The following is a 17565-nucleotide window of genomic DNA, read 5'->3' as shown; positions in this document are numbered from 1 at the left end:
AATTATATCCCTTACACTAACCCTATCCTTAATTCTAACCCTTACACTAACCCTATCCTTAATTCTAACCCTTACACTAACCCTATCCTTAATTCTAACCCTTACACTAAACCTAACCTTAATTCTAACCCTTACACTAAACCTAACCTTAATTCTAACCCTTACTCTAACCCTATCCTTAATTCTAACCCTTACTCTAACCCTATCCTTAATTCTAACCCTTACACTAACCCTATCCTTAATTCTAACCCTTACACTAAACCTAACCTTAATTCTAACCCTTACACTAACCCTATCCTTAATTCTAACCCTAACCCTATCCTTAATTCTAACCCTAAGCCTATCCTTAATTCTAACCCTTACACTAACCCTTTCCTTAATTCTGACCCTAAACCTATCCTTAATTCTAACCCTTACACTAACCCTTTCCTTAATTCTAAACCTAAACCTATCCTTAATTCTAACCCTTAAACTATCCTTAAAGGGCCAGTAAACCTAGGAAATAATGTTATATAATTCTGAACATAGTGCAGAATTATTTAACATTAGCTTAGCTCCAGATTTAAAAAGTGAATAGATAAAAAGATATAATGCAAAGAAAACAGAACACCGAAAGTGGCAGTTTGCAGAGGCTTAGATACAAGATAATCATAGAGGTTAAAAGTATATTAATATGACACTGTTGGTTATGCAGAACTGGGGAATGGGTAATAAAGGGATTATCTATCTTTTAAAACAATAAAAATTCTGGTGTAGACTGTCCCTTTAATTCTAACCCTAAACCTATCCTTAATTCTAACCCTTACACTAACCCTAACCTTAATTCTAACCCTTACACTAAACCTAACCTTAATTCTAACCCTTACACTAAACCTATCCTTAATTCTAACCCTTACTCTAACCCTATCCTTAATTCTAACCCTTACACTAACCCTATCCTTAATACTAACCCTTACTCTAACCCTATCCTTAATTCTAACCCTTACACTAACCCTATCCTTAATACTAACCCTTACTCTAACCCTATCCTTAATTCTAACCCTTACACTAACCCTATCCTTAATTCTGACCCTTACACTAACCCTATCCTTAATACCAACCCTTACTCTAACTCTATCCTTAATTCTCACCCTTACACTAACCCTATCCTTAATTCTAACCCTTACACTAACCCTATCCTTAATTCTAACCCTTACACTAACCCTATCCTTAATTCTAACCCTTACACTAACCCTATCCTTAATTCTAACCCTTACACTAACCCTATCCTTAATACTAACCCTTACTCTAACCCTATCCTTAATTCTAACCCTTACACTAACCCTATCCTTAATTCTAACCCTTACACTAACCCTATCCTTAATTCTAACCCTTACACTAACCCTATCTTTAATTCTAACCGTTACACTAACCCTATCCTTAATTCTAACCCTTACACTAACCCTATCCTTAATTCTAACCCTTACACTAACCCTATCCTTAATTCTAACCCTTACACTAACTCTATCCTTAATTCTAACCCTTACACTAACCCTATCCTTAATTATATCCCTTACACTAACCCTATCCTTAATTCTAACCCTTACACTAACCCTATCCTTAATTCTAACCCTTACACTAACCCTATCCTTAATTCTAACCCTTACACTAAACCTAACCTTAATTCTAACCCTTACACTAAACCTAACCTTAATTCTAACCCTTACACTAACCCTATCCTTAATTCTATCCCTAACCCTATCCTTAATTCTAACCCTAAGCCTATCCTTAATTCTAACCCTTACACTAACCCTTTCCTTAATTCTAACCCTAAACCTATCCTTAATTCTAACCCTTACACTAACCCTTTCCTTAATTCTAAACCTAAACCTATCCTTAATTCTAACCCTTAAACTATCCTTAAAGGGCCAGTAAACCTAGGAAATAATGTTATATAATTCTGAACATAGTGCAGAATTATTTAACATTAGCTTAGCTCCAGATTTAAAAAGTGAATAGATAAAAAGATATAATGCAAAGAAAACAGAACACCGAAAGTGGCAGTTTGCAGAGGCTTAGATACAAGATAATCATAGAGGTTAAAAGTATATTAATATGACACTGTTGGTTATGCAGAACTGGGGAATGGGTAATAAAGGGATTATCTATCTTTTAAAACAATAAAAATTCTGGTGTAGACTGTCCCTTTAATTCTAACCCTAAACCTATCCTTAATTCTAACCCTTACACTAACCCTAACCTTAATTCTAACCCTTACACTAAACCTAACCTTAATTCTAACCCTTACACTAAACCTATCCTTAATTCTAACCCTTACTCTAACCCTATCCTTAATTCTAACCCTTACACTAACCCTATCCTTAATTCTAACCCTTACACTAACCCTAACCTTAATTCTAACCCTTACACTAACCCTATCCTTAATTCTAACCCTTACACTAACCCTATCCTTAATTCTAACCCTTACACTAACCCTATCCTTAATTCTAACCCTTACACTAACCCTATCCTTAATTCTAACCCTTACACTAAACCTAACCTTAATTCTAACCCTTACACTAACCCTAACCTTAATTCTAACCCTTACACTAACCCTAACCTTAATTCTAACCCTTACACTAACCCTAACCTTAATTCTAACCCTTACTCTAACCCTATCCTTAATTCTAACCCTTACTCTAACCCTATCCTTAATTCTAACCCTTACACTAACCCTATCCTTAATGCTAACCCTTACACTAAACCTAACCTTAATTCTAACCCTTACACTAACCCTATCCTTAATTCTAACCTTTACTCTAACCCTATCCTTAATTCTAACCCTTACTCTAACCCTCTCCTTAATTCTAACCCTTACACTAACCCTATCCTTAATTCTAACCCTTACACTAACCCTATCCTTAATGCTAACCCTTACACTAAACCTAACCTTAATTCTAACCCTTACACTAACCCTATCCTTAATTCTAACCCTTACACTAACCCTATCCTTAATTCTAACCCTTACTCTAACCCTCTCCTTAATTCTAACCCTTACTCTAACCCTCTCCTTAATTCTAACCCTTACACTAACCCTATCCTTAATTCTAACCCTTACACTAACCCTATCCTTAATTCTAACCCTTACACTAACCCTATCCTTAATTCTAACCCTTACACTAAACCTAACCTTAATTCCAACCCTTACACTAACCCTATCCTTAATTCTAACCCTTACACTAAACCTATCCTTAATTCTAACCCTTACACTAAACCTATCCTTAATTCTAACCCTTACACTAACCCTATCCTTAATTCTAACCCTTACACTAACCCTATCCTTAATTCTAACCCTTACACTAAACCTAACCTTAATTCTAACCCTTACACTAACCCTATCCTTAATTCTAACCCTTACACTAACCCTATCCTTAATTCTAACCCTTACTCTAACCCTATCCTTAATTCTAACCCTTACACTAAACCTAACCTTAATTCTAACCCTTACACTAACCCTATCCTTAATTCTAACCCTTACTCTAACCCTATCCTTAATTCTAACCCTTACTCTAACCCTATCCTTAATTCTAACCCTTACACTAACCCTATCCTTAATTCTAACCCTTACTCTAACCCTAACCTTAATTCTAACCTTTACTCTAACCCTATCCTTAATTCTAACCCTTACTCTAACCCTCTCCTTAATTCTAACCCTTACCCTATTGTGTTTTTATACCCAGTTATACAGGCAGCCAATCCTATAAGATTTTTATGTCCTTTAAACTGTAGGTCTGGGTAATCGCTGACAAAGTTCTAGGCAGCCACAGCCTGAGCATGGGGACCGTATGTCATCGTTTAGGGGTTCAACCGATGGAACTGAAGGGAAGTTCCTGGGACTACGGAATTGGAGTGAGTCAGAAAAAAATATTCACTACACGTGCATAAATGTGAATACATTTTGGTCAGTATGAGACAATGGGGGCCCTTCCCTAATTTTTGCCCAGGGCCCGATTGGTCTCAGTCCACCCCTGGAATGCACATCAAATATCTCAATATTTCAGAGATGTTATAATGCTCATAACAACCTACTTCTATTTAATGGCATTAGTAATGCGAAATATATTCTAAAGATAATTTAATATGTTTGCACATTTCATTGGTAAAAGTTGGATAATCTAGTTAACCATTTGTTTCCAAATATTTCTAGTAATATATCTGTTCTGTTTGATGATTGTGTCTTCTGTTTTTCTGTTTCAGGGAGGGTGGGAGCATGTCACTATAAGGGGTCATACAGGCGAAGCTTCTAAAACCGTACACCTAGGAAATTCCAAACCAATCGCAGATGGATCTGAGGAAGAAGACCGAGGAAAACTGTCTTCACTGAGCTCAAACTGCTTAGAATCTGGTCCTGAAGATGGAAGTTCCATTTGATGCTCGAGAATGTTAGACAAGGAAATATTATTTATTTCTTACACAATGCAACAGCTGGTAAACTATATTATTTAAATAGAAATTAATTTAAATGCAAAATATCTATTCTTTTATCTGGAAAATCATGACGTCTGAGATTCACAGTCTGACCTTATTTTTTACCAGTAATCTGAGTAGCAACTACAATTTTTATGTTGTGTTTGATTCATTTAAATTTGAGATTTCTGGGATTGGCAAACTACTCTTAACTCCTTGGAGTTTTTTAATATGTACACATGTGTATTAATTAGGGCATTACAATTAGTTTTAAAGCTATTTTATGCAGGGAAAAGTCAGTATCTCACACTGTAGATTCTAAAGAGGGAAAACTGTATTAAAAATCAACTCTCTAGTTAGTTGTAAAACTGCACATAATCACACTACACTGATGTATCCACCAGAGAGCGCAAGATATGGTATCCACCAGAGAGCGCAAGATATGGTATCCACCAGAGAGCGCAAGATATGGTATCCACCAGAGAGCGCAAGATATGCTTTGCACATTTCCTTGAGAATATTGTTACTGAGCTAAACTGGCATCTTGTTTTCGTATGAAACGCATGTGCAAGACTAGTACGTTATGTGATTTGTGCCCAGTGCATGCACACCTTATTGCAGTGTTCCACAGTGTCATCAGTGAGATGTTTAGAGGAAAAAAAGTGTAAAAACGTTCTTTTAAAGGGACACACTTTACTCAACAATTTAATTCATCCTTATAAAAGAGTTGCATCTAAACACAGTGAATTTCTTTTTGTTGTGGGTGTAACAAAATTAACAAAAAGCTGTTTACATTGAATCTTCAATTGCTGTATATGTTATGTGCTTCTTTCTTATGCTCATTGACTGATGTGTCACTTCCTGCTTATCTCATTGTCTGATTGTCGCTTCCTTTTAATCTCATTGGCTGATTGTCACTTCCTGGTAATGCTCATTGGTTGATAGGTACTTCTTGCACATCCTCATTGGTTGATTGTCACTTCCTGTTAAAGGGACAGTCAACACCAGAATTTGTGTTGTTTTAAAAGATAGATAATCCCTTAATTACCCATTCCCCAGTTTTGCATAACCAACACAGTTATAATTATACACGTTTTACCTCTGTAATTACCTTGTATCTAAGCCTCTGCAGACTGCCCCCTTATTTCAGTTCTTTTGACAGACTAGCATTTTAGCCAATCAGTGTTCACTAATCTGTAAATTCACGTGCATGAGCTCAATGTTATCTATATGAAACACATGAACTAACGCCCTCTAGTGGTGAAAAACTGTCAAATGCAGAGGTGACCTTCAAGGTCGAAGAAATTAGCATATGAACCTCCTAGGTTTAGTTTCAACTAAGAATACCAAGAGAACAAAGCAAAATTGGTGATAAAAGTAAATTGGAAAGTTGTTTAAAATTACATACTCTATCTGAATCATAAAAGTTATTTTTGAACTTGACTGTCCCTTTAATCTCATTGACTAATTGTCACTTCCTGTTAATCTCATTGGCTGATTGTCACTTCCTGGTAATCCTCATTGGTTGATAGGTACTTCTTGCACATCCTCATTGGCTCATTGTCACTTCCTGTTAATCTCATTGGCTAATTGTCACTTCCTGTTAATTATCATTGGTTGATAGGTACCTTCTGCACATCCTCATTGGCTAATAGGTACTTGGTACTTATGCTTATTGAGCATTAGTAAAAAGCACACAACTAATACTGATATATAAAACAGCTTTTACAGCATATTCAGGCAATACAAATATAAACATGTTCAAATGCTACTTTTTCATGTAGATGGAAGAATAAAGAATATTACTCAATGCACCTTGAAATCTGTAATAAATCAGCCTATTATATTTGGATTGCTAATTAATGGTCCTTGATCTGATTTACGTCTGTAAAAATCACTATATTTGCAATATTCCTTTTATTTACTTCCATATCGTTCTGGTGTAACTTATTCCCAAAATATATGAAGTTCCTCACGTAAGCGCATATTGTCCCTCTATTTTATGCTCTGCAGAATATGCTGACTCTTTTAAAACAATATAGTAATTTCCCCAAGTAATTAACACAGTGGCGGATACATTATCCTCATTTCTAATGTCATTTGAAGCAAAAATAGCTATAGAAAGTTTTAAAATGTTTATATTCTTATTATGCTATATTTATAGTAAAAACAGTTACATAGAGAATGAATTCTATACATTTATTATCAACACTAAACTCCAAAATAATGCACTTTACCAAGAGAGTTCAAAATCTCATAATGTGAATTTTAAGGGACATGAAACATGTTAGTATTGTATTTAAAATGCATAAAGGGACGGTAAAATCATAGACGTTGGACATATGCACGCTCTTGAACCTTCCTCCGTATGCTCTTCAACAAAGGATACCATGAAAATTAAGAAAATTTGATAACTTTCTCTTTAATTATGTAAAATACATCAGTGCTCAACAGAGGAGATAAGATAAGCAGCTTTTAAAGAGGATGTGTCCAGCAACTGAAAAATATTACAAACTTTGCTAATAAAAAGGTTTTTAAAACATTTTAAAATATATTTTGCAATGTGGTGTTTATTTGCTGCTATGTGCTACAGTATGTAAATACAATGTCCCTTTAAATCTTTCATCAACTCTACATGTTTTTGTTTTGTGTAGAATCTCCATTTAATTATCCCGGAAATGGTTAATATTTACTGTCTTCTGCTACGTCAAGTAGTTTTTTCAAAATTGCTCTTTTTTTTATTGGCAGTGCCATTAATTTGTTTAAAGGGTCATTTTCCGTATTAATTTGCAGATGTTTCCATAGCAGCAAAATGTACTGCGCAGAATGAAGGTTTCCTGTGAGTTAAAAGGACGTTGTGGTCAACTTTTTCCTTTGTATCATCTACAACAAGGGATTAGACATATTCCAGTTTTTTGTTTCCTTCTATGAATAAAAACAATATTAGCAGAGGTTTGTCCCTCTGCACCAATAAACCAATGGCAGATTTGCTTAACAGCCAGAGCGGATATTAGTAGAAGGTGCAGCAGGATTGTTTTCCAATTAAACAGCTTTTATTTACTTTATTTTCTGGATAACAAATAAACGTTTAAATGTCACCTTTTCATAGGCTCGATAGAACATTTTTTAACAAGGATGAGGGAATTATTATTTCAGGGGTGTCTGTCGTAAAATAAAGCACAGCTGATATGTGGGGGCTTTGCACTTTCGTGACAAATGGCAAATTAGTGACATATATGTGGCAGGGTTAGGTTTGTGAAGCCACCATGTTTTTTTTTCTCCCAGTTTTCAGGACTGGAGAATTAACACTTAAATTACAGGAAAGTATATTGCAAATTATTTTTACTATGCACGATTCAGCATTTTATATTACAATCTCAAAGTGTTTACTGTACCATTAAAGGGACTGTGTACTGTCATTTTGTTCTCTACTTTGTCATACCCAGTTATCCAACCCACCTGCTGGAGTATATTAAATTGTTTACAAATATACCCTTTATCTTTATTTTGTTATTTGAAATAGCTGGTGTTGCCTGTTGTATCCTTATCTAAACTGGAAGTTTCAATACTTAAGTACTGGTGATAGAAACTTGGTATAGCAAGAACATTTAGAAATATCACACTCCAAGTGAGTAGCTTTACATAGAAATACATATATATATATATATATATATATATATATATATATATATATATATATATATATATATACAAAATAAACAGATATAGTCCAGCACTATTAAGCTTTTTTACCTGGCTGTGTGCTTGTTACAATGGGCTATCAGCAAAAACCCAAACAGATACAGTCCATATGTAGAAAGTAACAGCACCACTGCATCAATATTCTTAAAGGTGAATTATTTCTTTATTGGTGATATCACAACCATTAAAACAGCGACGTTTCGGACCTTCATGGTCCTTAATCATGCATAGTTAAAACACAGTAAAACACACATTTAAAAAGGGTGATCTAACCAATCAGATTTCAGCTCACATTATTAATTGAATTAACCTATACCTATCCTCACACTCCAAGTGAGTAGCTTTACATAGAAATACATATATATATATATATATATATATATATATATAGATATATATATATTAGGATTTTGTATAAATATATAGAAATAAGCTAAAGAAGTCTTCTCTCCCTGCAGGCTTAGCACATTTGATTGGGTTGTGGTTTAATTAGCAGACAGACATTTCATATACAAAAAAATTCCCATATATTTTAAACTCTGCAGTTGGTATAAAAAGTCATTGTAAACACATTAAGTGGAAATCAATTTTACAGTATGCTGTCCCTAAAAGCTGAGGGAGATTTGCAAATTGTCTTCCATAGGGCATTACACCATTAACCTAAAGTGGATCATGGTGGTTAGTTGTAAAGATCAAATTAAAATGATATTTCTTATTTGTCTGTAATATTTTGCTTGCTTTTTTTAGCAGAGAGTTTAGAGCGTTATGTGCAGATTTGAAGGTTTCCTGTGAGTATGTAGAAAGTAACAGCACCATATGTAGAAAGTAACAGCACCATTGCATCAATATTCTTAAAGGTGAATTATTTCTTTATTGGTGATATCACAACCATTAAAACAGCGACGTTTCGGACCTTCATGGTCCTTAATCATGCATAGTTAAAACACAGTAAAACACACATTTAAAAAGGGTGATCTAACCAATCAGATTTCAGCACACATTATTAATTGAATTAACCTATACCTATCCTCACACTCCAAGTGAGTAGCTTTACATAGAAATACATATATATATATATATATATATATATATATATAGATATATATATATTAGGATTTTGTATAAATATATAGAAATAAGCTAAAGAAGTCTTCTCTCCCTGCAGGCTTAGCACATTTGATTGGGTTGTGGTTTAATTAGCAGACAGACATTTCATATACAAAAAAATTCCCATATATTTTAAACTCTGCAGTTGGTATAAAAAGTCATTGTAAACACATTAAGTGGAAATCAATTTTACAGTATGCTGTCCCTAAAAGCTGAGGGAGATTTGCAAATTGTCTTCCATAGGGCATTACACCATTAACCTAAAGTGGATCATGGTGGTTAGTTGTAAAGATCAAATTAAAATGATATTTCTTATTTGTCTGTAATATTTTGCTTGCTTTTTTTAGCAGAGAGTTTAGAGCGTTATGTGCAGATTTGTACAGATTTAGTAGTTTTAAACAGTTCATAAAATCAACTTAAAACAAGTATTATTTTGTTTATGGAAAATATCAGCACCGCATGTCAAGTCAAACAAATTTAAAGCACGTTCCTGCATGGGTTAAAATGAAAAGTGCTTATTTAGTTCAGTTTTAAGTTGTACATTTATGTAATCGTGTAGTAAAATGTAATTAAATTATGTGTATATGTTAGAGAATAAAGATATATCAGACATAATAATCATCGCTGTTTTCTTTGTCTACATCTTCCAAAACGACCATCAGATTAGTTACAGGGCGGATATTGCTTTTCTTCTGCACAAGCAATTAGTCAATTAGGAATGGCAGCTGCAGATACCCATCAATCAACTGCAGTTTCCTGAGAGGGAATTTGCTTATGTGTTTAAAGGAGCAGTAAAGTCAATTTGAAACGTTCATGATTCAGACAGAACAATCTTAGTTATAACCGGGACAGCATATTGTCACTTCAAAATAAGAGGAGGGAATGTCACAGAAGCAGGATAAAACAAGAGGAGGGATTGGCTGTGTGCGTGCAGTGGGCGGGTGCAAAATAGCGCTTGTGTGCAATGCTGAACCCCGCCAGAGTCGAGCTGCGGCAGACAGGGGCGCGTATATAATTCGCCCCCTTAGTGTGTTGCAATTTCACAAGAAGAAATCTGTCTTCAAAAAGAACCCAAATGGTGCTGCCGGCCGCCATCTTATTCATTCATTTGCAGCCGAATCGAACAAATTCACATGCTTAGTGAAAGCACCACAACATTCAGCCAAAATAAACAATACAAGTGCATTGCAAAGATTTCTTTAATTTTACAATTTTTTTTAAAAAAAAGTTTAATTTTCCTTCAAAGGGACATGAAACCCAATTTTTTTTTATTTTATTATTCAAATAGAAAATACAAATTTAAAAAAGTTTCCAATTTACTTCTATCAAATTTGCTTTGTTCTCTTGTTATTCTTTGTTGAATAGCTTTCAAATTTACCTTTCTGCTTTTCAACAAAGGATAACAAGAAAACAAAGAAAATTTGATATTAGGAGTAAATTGGAAAGTTGCTTTAAATTGTATGTTCTATCTGAATCATGAAAGAAAAATATTGGGTTTTATGTCCCTTTAAGGAGTATGATTTGTTTTATGGGATTCAGGTAGTTGCACTAAGGCAGTTACACTGGGGCAGTTGTAAAAAATACTGTTGGAGTAAAATAGAAGTTCAAGGACTGAGATTGGCTAAATCTGATTAAAGGGACAGTATGCACTCATTTTCATATAACTGCATGTAATAGACACTACTATAAAGAATAATATGCACAGATACTGATATAAAAATCCAGTATAAAACTGTTTAAAAACTTACTTAGAAGCTCTCAGTTTAGCTCTGTTTAAAAGGTTACTGGAACACCCACTAAAAGTGGGAAATAACAGACACTCCCCCTTCCTCTGCATATGAAAAGACCCTTTACACAAACAGGAGCAAGCTGGAGAAGGTAGCTGACGGTATTCTCATAAAACTTTGGGGCTTGGTTAGGAGTCTGAAAATCAGAGCAATGTTATTTAAAAATAAGCAAAACTATACATAAAAAAAGAAGAAGCTGTATGGGCTATATAAATGGATCATCTACAAAACATTTATGCAAAGAAAAATCTAGTGTATAATGTCCCTTTAAGGAGGAGACAAACATATCCTGTATTCCGTAGTCTACACGGCTAATAAGCAGGTGGGGGCGCCAGTTTATTTGAAGAAAATAATAGAGACTAAGGAATTGACAAATTTCATTACAAAATCTACAAACTATAGAATTGTTAGTGAAAAAACAATTTTACAATTTGATGCAACAACATTTTTTATACAAATCATCTTCATTGACACAGTCTAGGTTCAAGGGACATGAAACCCCTTTCATGATTCAGTTACAGCAGCAATTTCAAACAACTTCGTAATTTACTCCTATTATCAAATTTGCTTTGTTTCCTTAGTATTGTTTGTTGAAAAATAGTGATGTAAGCTTAGGAGAGGGCACGTGTCTGGAGCACTATTGAGCAGCAGTTGTTGCAAGAATATTATTCATTTGCAAGAGCAATAGATGGCCGCACTGTTTCCAGCCATGTAGGGCGACGCCGGTGTTTAGTCTGGTTTTGCTATCACATATACGGCGCCGCATTTTATTTCACCTGTCGCCCGCTAATTTGCTCCTATAAGCTAACATAGAACCGCGTCGCAAATCAGTATCACATATTCAGCGCAAGGACTTACGCAGCGAAAATGTGAGCACCATAACTCCCTGAAGACTTACGCTGAAGATGTGAGCACCATAACTCCCTGAAAATATTAACACCTACCGCATGCGCAAAATCTATCTACCTGTCAACCGCCAACCCCCACCGCAATAACTAATAAAACTATTAACCCCTAATCCACCATTAACCCACATCACAATTAACCTAATAAATGTATTAACCCCTAATCTGCCATTCACCCACATCGCAAAATAAACCTAATAAATGTATTAACCCCTAATTCGCCATTTACCCACATTGCAATAAACCTTATAAATCTATTAACCCCTAAACCACCAAACCCCCACAACGCAATTAATCTAATTAAGCTATTAACTCCTAAACCGCCAACCCTCCACAACGCAAATAACTAGTTAAATTACTAAACCCCCTAACCTAACACCCCCTAATTTAACCCCAGTTACCTAAATTAAAAAATACTAAATTACAATTAAAAACCTAACATTACTTTAAAAATAAAAAAACTAAATTTAAATCTAAAATTACAAAAAATAAAAAAGTCTAACATTACATAAAATAATAAACCAAATTATCAAAAATAAAACAATTAAACCTAATCCCTATGAAAATAAAAAGCCCCCTAATCTAAACTAACAATAGCCCTTAAAAGGCCTTTTGTAGGGCATTGCCCTAAGTTTAACAGCTCTTTAACCTTAAAAAAATACCCCCTCTAACTTTAAAACCCCCCCACCCATCAAACGCCCCTAAAGGGGCATTTGTATAGGCATTGCCCTTAAAAGTGCATTTAGCTCTTTTACTGCCCTTAAAAGTGCATTTAGCTCTTTTACTGCCCTTAAAAGGGCATTCAGCTATATTACAAGCCCATTAAAATCCATATTCTAAAAAAAAAAATATATATAAAAAAGAAATCCTAACTCTAAGCCCCAAATAGGTACGTTCTTGAAGTCGGGCGGAGAAAGTCTTCAAATTGGTGAAGTCTTTTTCTAAGCTGCAATATCTTCTTCCATTACGGCAACGTCTTCAATCTTCAACTGGGATTAAGCCGACGTGGAGATGAGCGCGAAACAGAAGACCGGCGACCGCGGAGCCATCCAGCGTGGAGATCCTCTTCGTACGATCACTGCTGCACACTGAGGATTGAATTCAAGGTACGCATTTAAATATGGGGTACATTGCATTCCTATTGGCTGATTTGATTTTTCAAATACAAATCAGCAAATAGGATGAGAGCTACTGCAATCCTATTGACTGATTTGAACAGCCAATAGGACTAATGTACTAAAAGCAGATAAAAAAGAGATTGCTAGAAATATGAGAGGGTTGGAAACGTTATGACCACATGTCAGAGTAATAAGGACTTGCATCACTACAGATATACAAGCTGGCTCAGAATTTAATGGAGCGGCACTAATATTTATAGGAACATAATAAAGATTTACAGCTACAGGAAGGAACTAGAGATTGTTTTTCACATATTTTGTATATTTTACTCTTCATTCTTCAATTCATTTATCTAGTTAAAGGGACAGTCTTCTCCAGAATTTTTATTGTAAAAAAAAATAGATAATCTCTTTATTACCCATTCCCCAGTTTTTTTTTTATTAAATATTTTTATTGAGGCAATTAACAGATACAGCAGTCACAACATGAAGGATAACATCTCCAAAACAACAGTACAAGTCCAAAGACGTATACAATAATATATCAGTAAGTGGGGTGTTACCAAGGCAGAATGTTACCCTCCCTCCATGCCTCTAATTTTAATGATTAAGGCGCTAGCGTCATCCATGGAATAAAGATCCTCTCGTAGGATCTGATGACTGGGCCTAACTGAAGACATGTCTCAGAACTACAGATAGCCCTCATCGCTGGATAGGAGCTGTAAGGGATACAACTCAGACTAATCTTAATTGGACATTGTATAAATATTTTAGGCTTGTTTATAAAACTAATAGCAAGCTCATTAAATATACAATTACTCAAGACTGTGTAAAAGAGAAGAAGGAAAACAAACTTCAGGGACTGCTTCACAGAAAAATCTAGGTACTAATATATTAAGGAATACAACTGTTCACATCTATATAGATGGCATAACATCAAAATGACAAATAAGGGAATAGTACAGTAGCTATATAAAGGAGAGAGTAATTCCACATGCAATTAGCCATATATAACAGGGTAATAATTAAAATCTACCAGTGTCTCCCATCGTTAACTTTTGTGCTTTAAACACCATGCCCGTAGGCCTAACACATACAGTAAATGTTAATGCAAGCTAACAGTTGTACTTAAATTATAGGGGTAAGCAGTCAGGAAAAATTGATACACAGAAGGATAAACATAGGAATGTTTTCATTAATAAAATCCGGAGAGCCTAAGTGACACTCATATAGAGACAAACTAGACCTAGGCTCTACGAACAGGGCAGAGGCTACCTAACTCTGCCAAAAAGGGGGGTACACAGGATAAGCTATTAATCCCTAGCTCCATAGTTGGGAGGGGAGGGGGGGGGCAAGTCATCAGCATTTAGGGAGCAGTCTCTTCTCCAAGCTGTGTGTGGGTAGGAGCCCCAGAGCCCAACACTATAAGGACTCTGAGGGTGTCAAGCTTAGTATATGCCTGTTCTCATAATAAAACTAAACAGTTTGACCTAATTAATCTATGGACACTTACAAACTGGACCCACTCTACAGTGATCCTTTTAATATATTCAATTGTCAGCTTGTTTGCACTAGTTAATAATAGCAATATGCATATGCTTTACATTATGTGTGCAGCCTATTGAAACCTTGCAGCAAGCATAATATAACAGGTGCCCCATAAAGACTAAATATTTCTTGAAGTTATGGCTTACTATCTACCGCTACCAACGAGGCACTGTTAAATTTTTAAACTGAGGCATCCTGTACTAAGAACATATAGTCGTACAAGGTAGATAAGCATATTGGCAGCGTAAGAGAAACTGAGTAATTTTGCAGCATTGGTGAGGTATGGCACAAACCCATAGTTCCATATATACTGAAGGGTGACTTCGCTCTTTACAATATATTATATCTCTGTTTCATAGGAAGCTAAATGTATAACCAGACATATGGAAAGGGGAGCAGTCAACCATTCACAATCTTCAAACTGCATGTAGCCAGTAGTCCGGTCAGCATATAGCAGAATCATGGCATGCATCAATCACACTCTGAACATAGAAAAATCTAACGCAAAACACTTTTAACTGTAAGGGGAGAAAAGTAGGATAAAACTTGTTCACTGCAGCGTCCTCATTATAAGTCCATTCGCACAGTAGGCTTGAGATAACAAGAAAGCTTGGCTCACAAAGAGGTAAGTCTGGGAGTCAGATCTTCATAAACAGGGGGAACAGACAAACAAAGAAAAAGGGAAAAGTTGTAGATGCAAGGTCTACACATCTTCAGGCCTTAGTTTTCACGCATGTAGTGCCCTTAAGTCTAACAATGGAGATTCTCTTGAAAGTAGCTATGTCCTGGGTCATTAAGGCGCATGTGTTAGGGTCAAAAGGGTGTACTGGCCCGGAAAGTCGGCATCCCCTGACGCATTTGAGATATCAGCCAACTCCAATTTTGATACGGTTGTCAGAACGCCAAGTGCTCTCGCCTTGCAAGATTATTGTGGCTGCGTCCAAGGGAGGGACCCTTGTGCAGTGCGGCTCCGGGCCCCCAAGCATGAGGAACTCCAAATGTGAAATAAGTAGAACCCCCCAGGGTCAGGCATCGGCTGTTCCCACTATCACACACCTTACGGCAGGAGCCTCTCTACTCTCGTGAATGATTCCCTCGGGCGCCTGTGGGCCATGGTCCCACACAGCAGGTGAGTTCACTGTACCGCACTCCCGGGCTCGATCCGCTCTCTCTTGGGTAGGACAGGCACAAAGGGAGAATCTCCTGCCGCCAACTGTATGGTGTCAAGCTGCGTGCAGCAAACTGCCACTCCCGCCTCATCAAGTTTATTCAGCTTGTTTTTTAAGCTCTCAGCTTCTACCGCTGCAATTAGGCAGTTGAATCTGTTGAGTATTAGTTGCTCATAATCCAGAAGCAGGGCTTGAATTTCAATAAAAGTGCAAACCTCCATTACAGAAGCGGTAAAGTCCATGCAAGAAGTTGCTCCAATCTTTTTTGATTATAATCACAGCTGACGTGGAGTTCCCAGTAGTATCTCAGTTCAGACTGCCGTATGTAATTCTTTTTTGTATGAGTTGAAGTAATTTTCCTCAGATAAACTTAAATAAATAAAATGTAAAGCCAGGAGCTCCACCAACACACGTCTTACTGCATCGGCTCTTGGCTCCGCCCCCCATTTCCCAGTTTTGCATAAACAACAGTTATATTAATAAACTTTTTACATCTGTTATTATCTTGTATCCAAGCCTCTGCAGACAGCCCCCTTATTTCAGTGCTATTAATAGACTTGCATTTTAGCTAATTAGTGCTGACTCATAAATAATTCCATGAGAGTGAGCACAATTTTATCTATATGGCACACATGAACTAGCACTTTCTGTGAAAAACTTTTAAAATGCTCTGAGATAAGAAACGGTCTTTAAAAATGGTTAGAAATTAGCATATGAGCCTACCTAGGTTTAGCTTTCAACTAAGAATACCAAGAGAACAAAGCAAATATCATGATAAAAGTAAATTGGAAAGTTGTTTAAAATAACATACCCTATCTCAGTCATAAAAGTTTAATTTTGACTAGACTGTCCCTTTAAATACAGATTTGAAATACAGTTTATCTGTATACTACAGAGATCACAAAGGCTCACCCAGGAAGCAAATAGAATAAAAAGTATTTATTCAGCTGTAATCTGTACATCATGTTTCTCCCTCTTTCATTTCTTTGTTACATTTATAGGGACAGAAAACCCAACATTTTTTTTTCATGATTCAGATAGAGAATCCAATTTTTAAAAAATTTCCAATTTACTTCTATTATCAAATTTGTTTTGTTCTCATGTTATTCTTTGTTGAAGAGATATCTAGATAGGTAGCGTGCACGTGCCTGAAGCACTACATGACAGGAAATAATGCTGCCATCTAGTGCTCTTGCTAAGTATAACATTCTTGCATAACTGCACCATATAGTGCTCTTGCTAATGTATAACATTCTTGTATAACTGCACCATATAGTGCTCTTGGTAAAGTATAACATTCTTGTATAACTGCACCATATAGTGCTCTTGGTAATGTATAACATTCTTGCATAACTGCACCATATAGTGCTCTTGCTAATGTATAACATTCTTGTATAACTGCACCATATAGTGCTCTTGCTAATGTATAACATTCTTGTATAACTGCACCATATAGTGCTCTTGCTAATGTATAACATTCTTGTATAACTGCACCATATAGTGCTCTTGGTAAAGTATAACATTCTTGTATAACTGCACCATATAGTGCTCTTGGTAATGTATAACATTCTTGCATAACTGCACCATATAGTGCTCTTGGTAATGTATAACATTCTTGCATAACTGCACCATCTAGTGCTCTTGCTAATGTATAACATTCTTGCATAACTGCACCATATAGTGCTCTTGCTAATGTATAACATTCTTGTATAACTGCACCATATAGTGCTCTTGGTAAAGTATAACATTCTTGTATAACTGCACCATATAGTGCTCTTGGTAA

The 17565-nt window shown here is 35.7% G+C and overlaps 1 protein-coding gene across 2 annotated transcripts in view; it reads left to right on the top strand.

Moving 5' to 3' along the window:
• Positions 1-9873, top strand: part of TECPR1 (tectonin beta-propeller repeat containing 1) — a 219312-nt gene extending 209439 nt beyond the window's left edge. For both annotated transcript variants that reach the window (XM_053694717.1, XM_053694716.1), the window contains 2 exons: positions 3769-3888; positions 4237-9873. In XM_053694717.1, the coding sequence (XP_053550692.1) occupies positions 3769-3888; positions 4237-4410 (294 nt within the window). In that variant the 3' untranslated portion in view covers positions 4411-9873. The remainder of the gene's footprint in view (positions 1-3768; positions 3889-4236) is intronic.
• Positions 9874-17565: the final 7692 nt, after the last annotated feature.

The sequence above is a fragment of the Bombina bombina genome, chromosome 11 (genome assembly GCF_027579735.1).
Source record: "Bombina bombina isolate aBomBom1 chromosome 11, aBomBom1.pri, whole genome shotgun sequence".
Classification (NCBI taxonomy): domain Eukaryota; kingdom Metazoa; phylum Chordata; class Amphibia; order Anura; family Bombinatoridae; genus Bombina; species Bombina bombina.
Note: the sequence above shows the minus strand (reverse complement) of the source record. Positions and strands in the feature narration are given on the sequence as shown.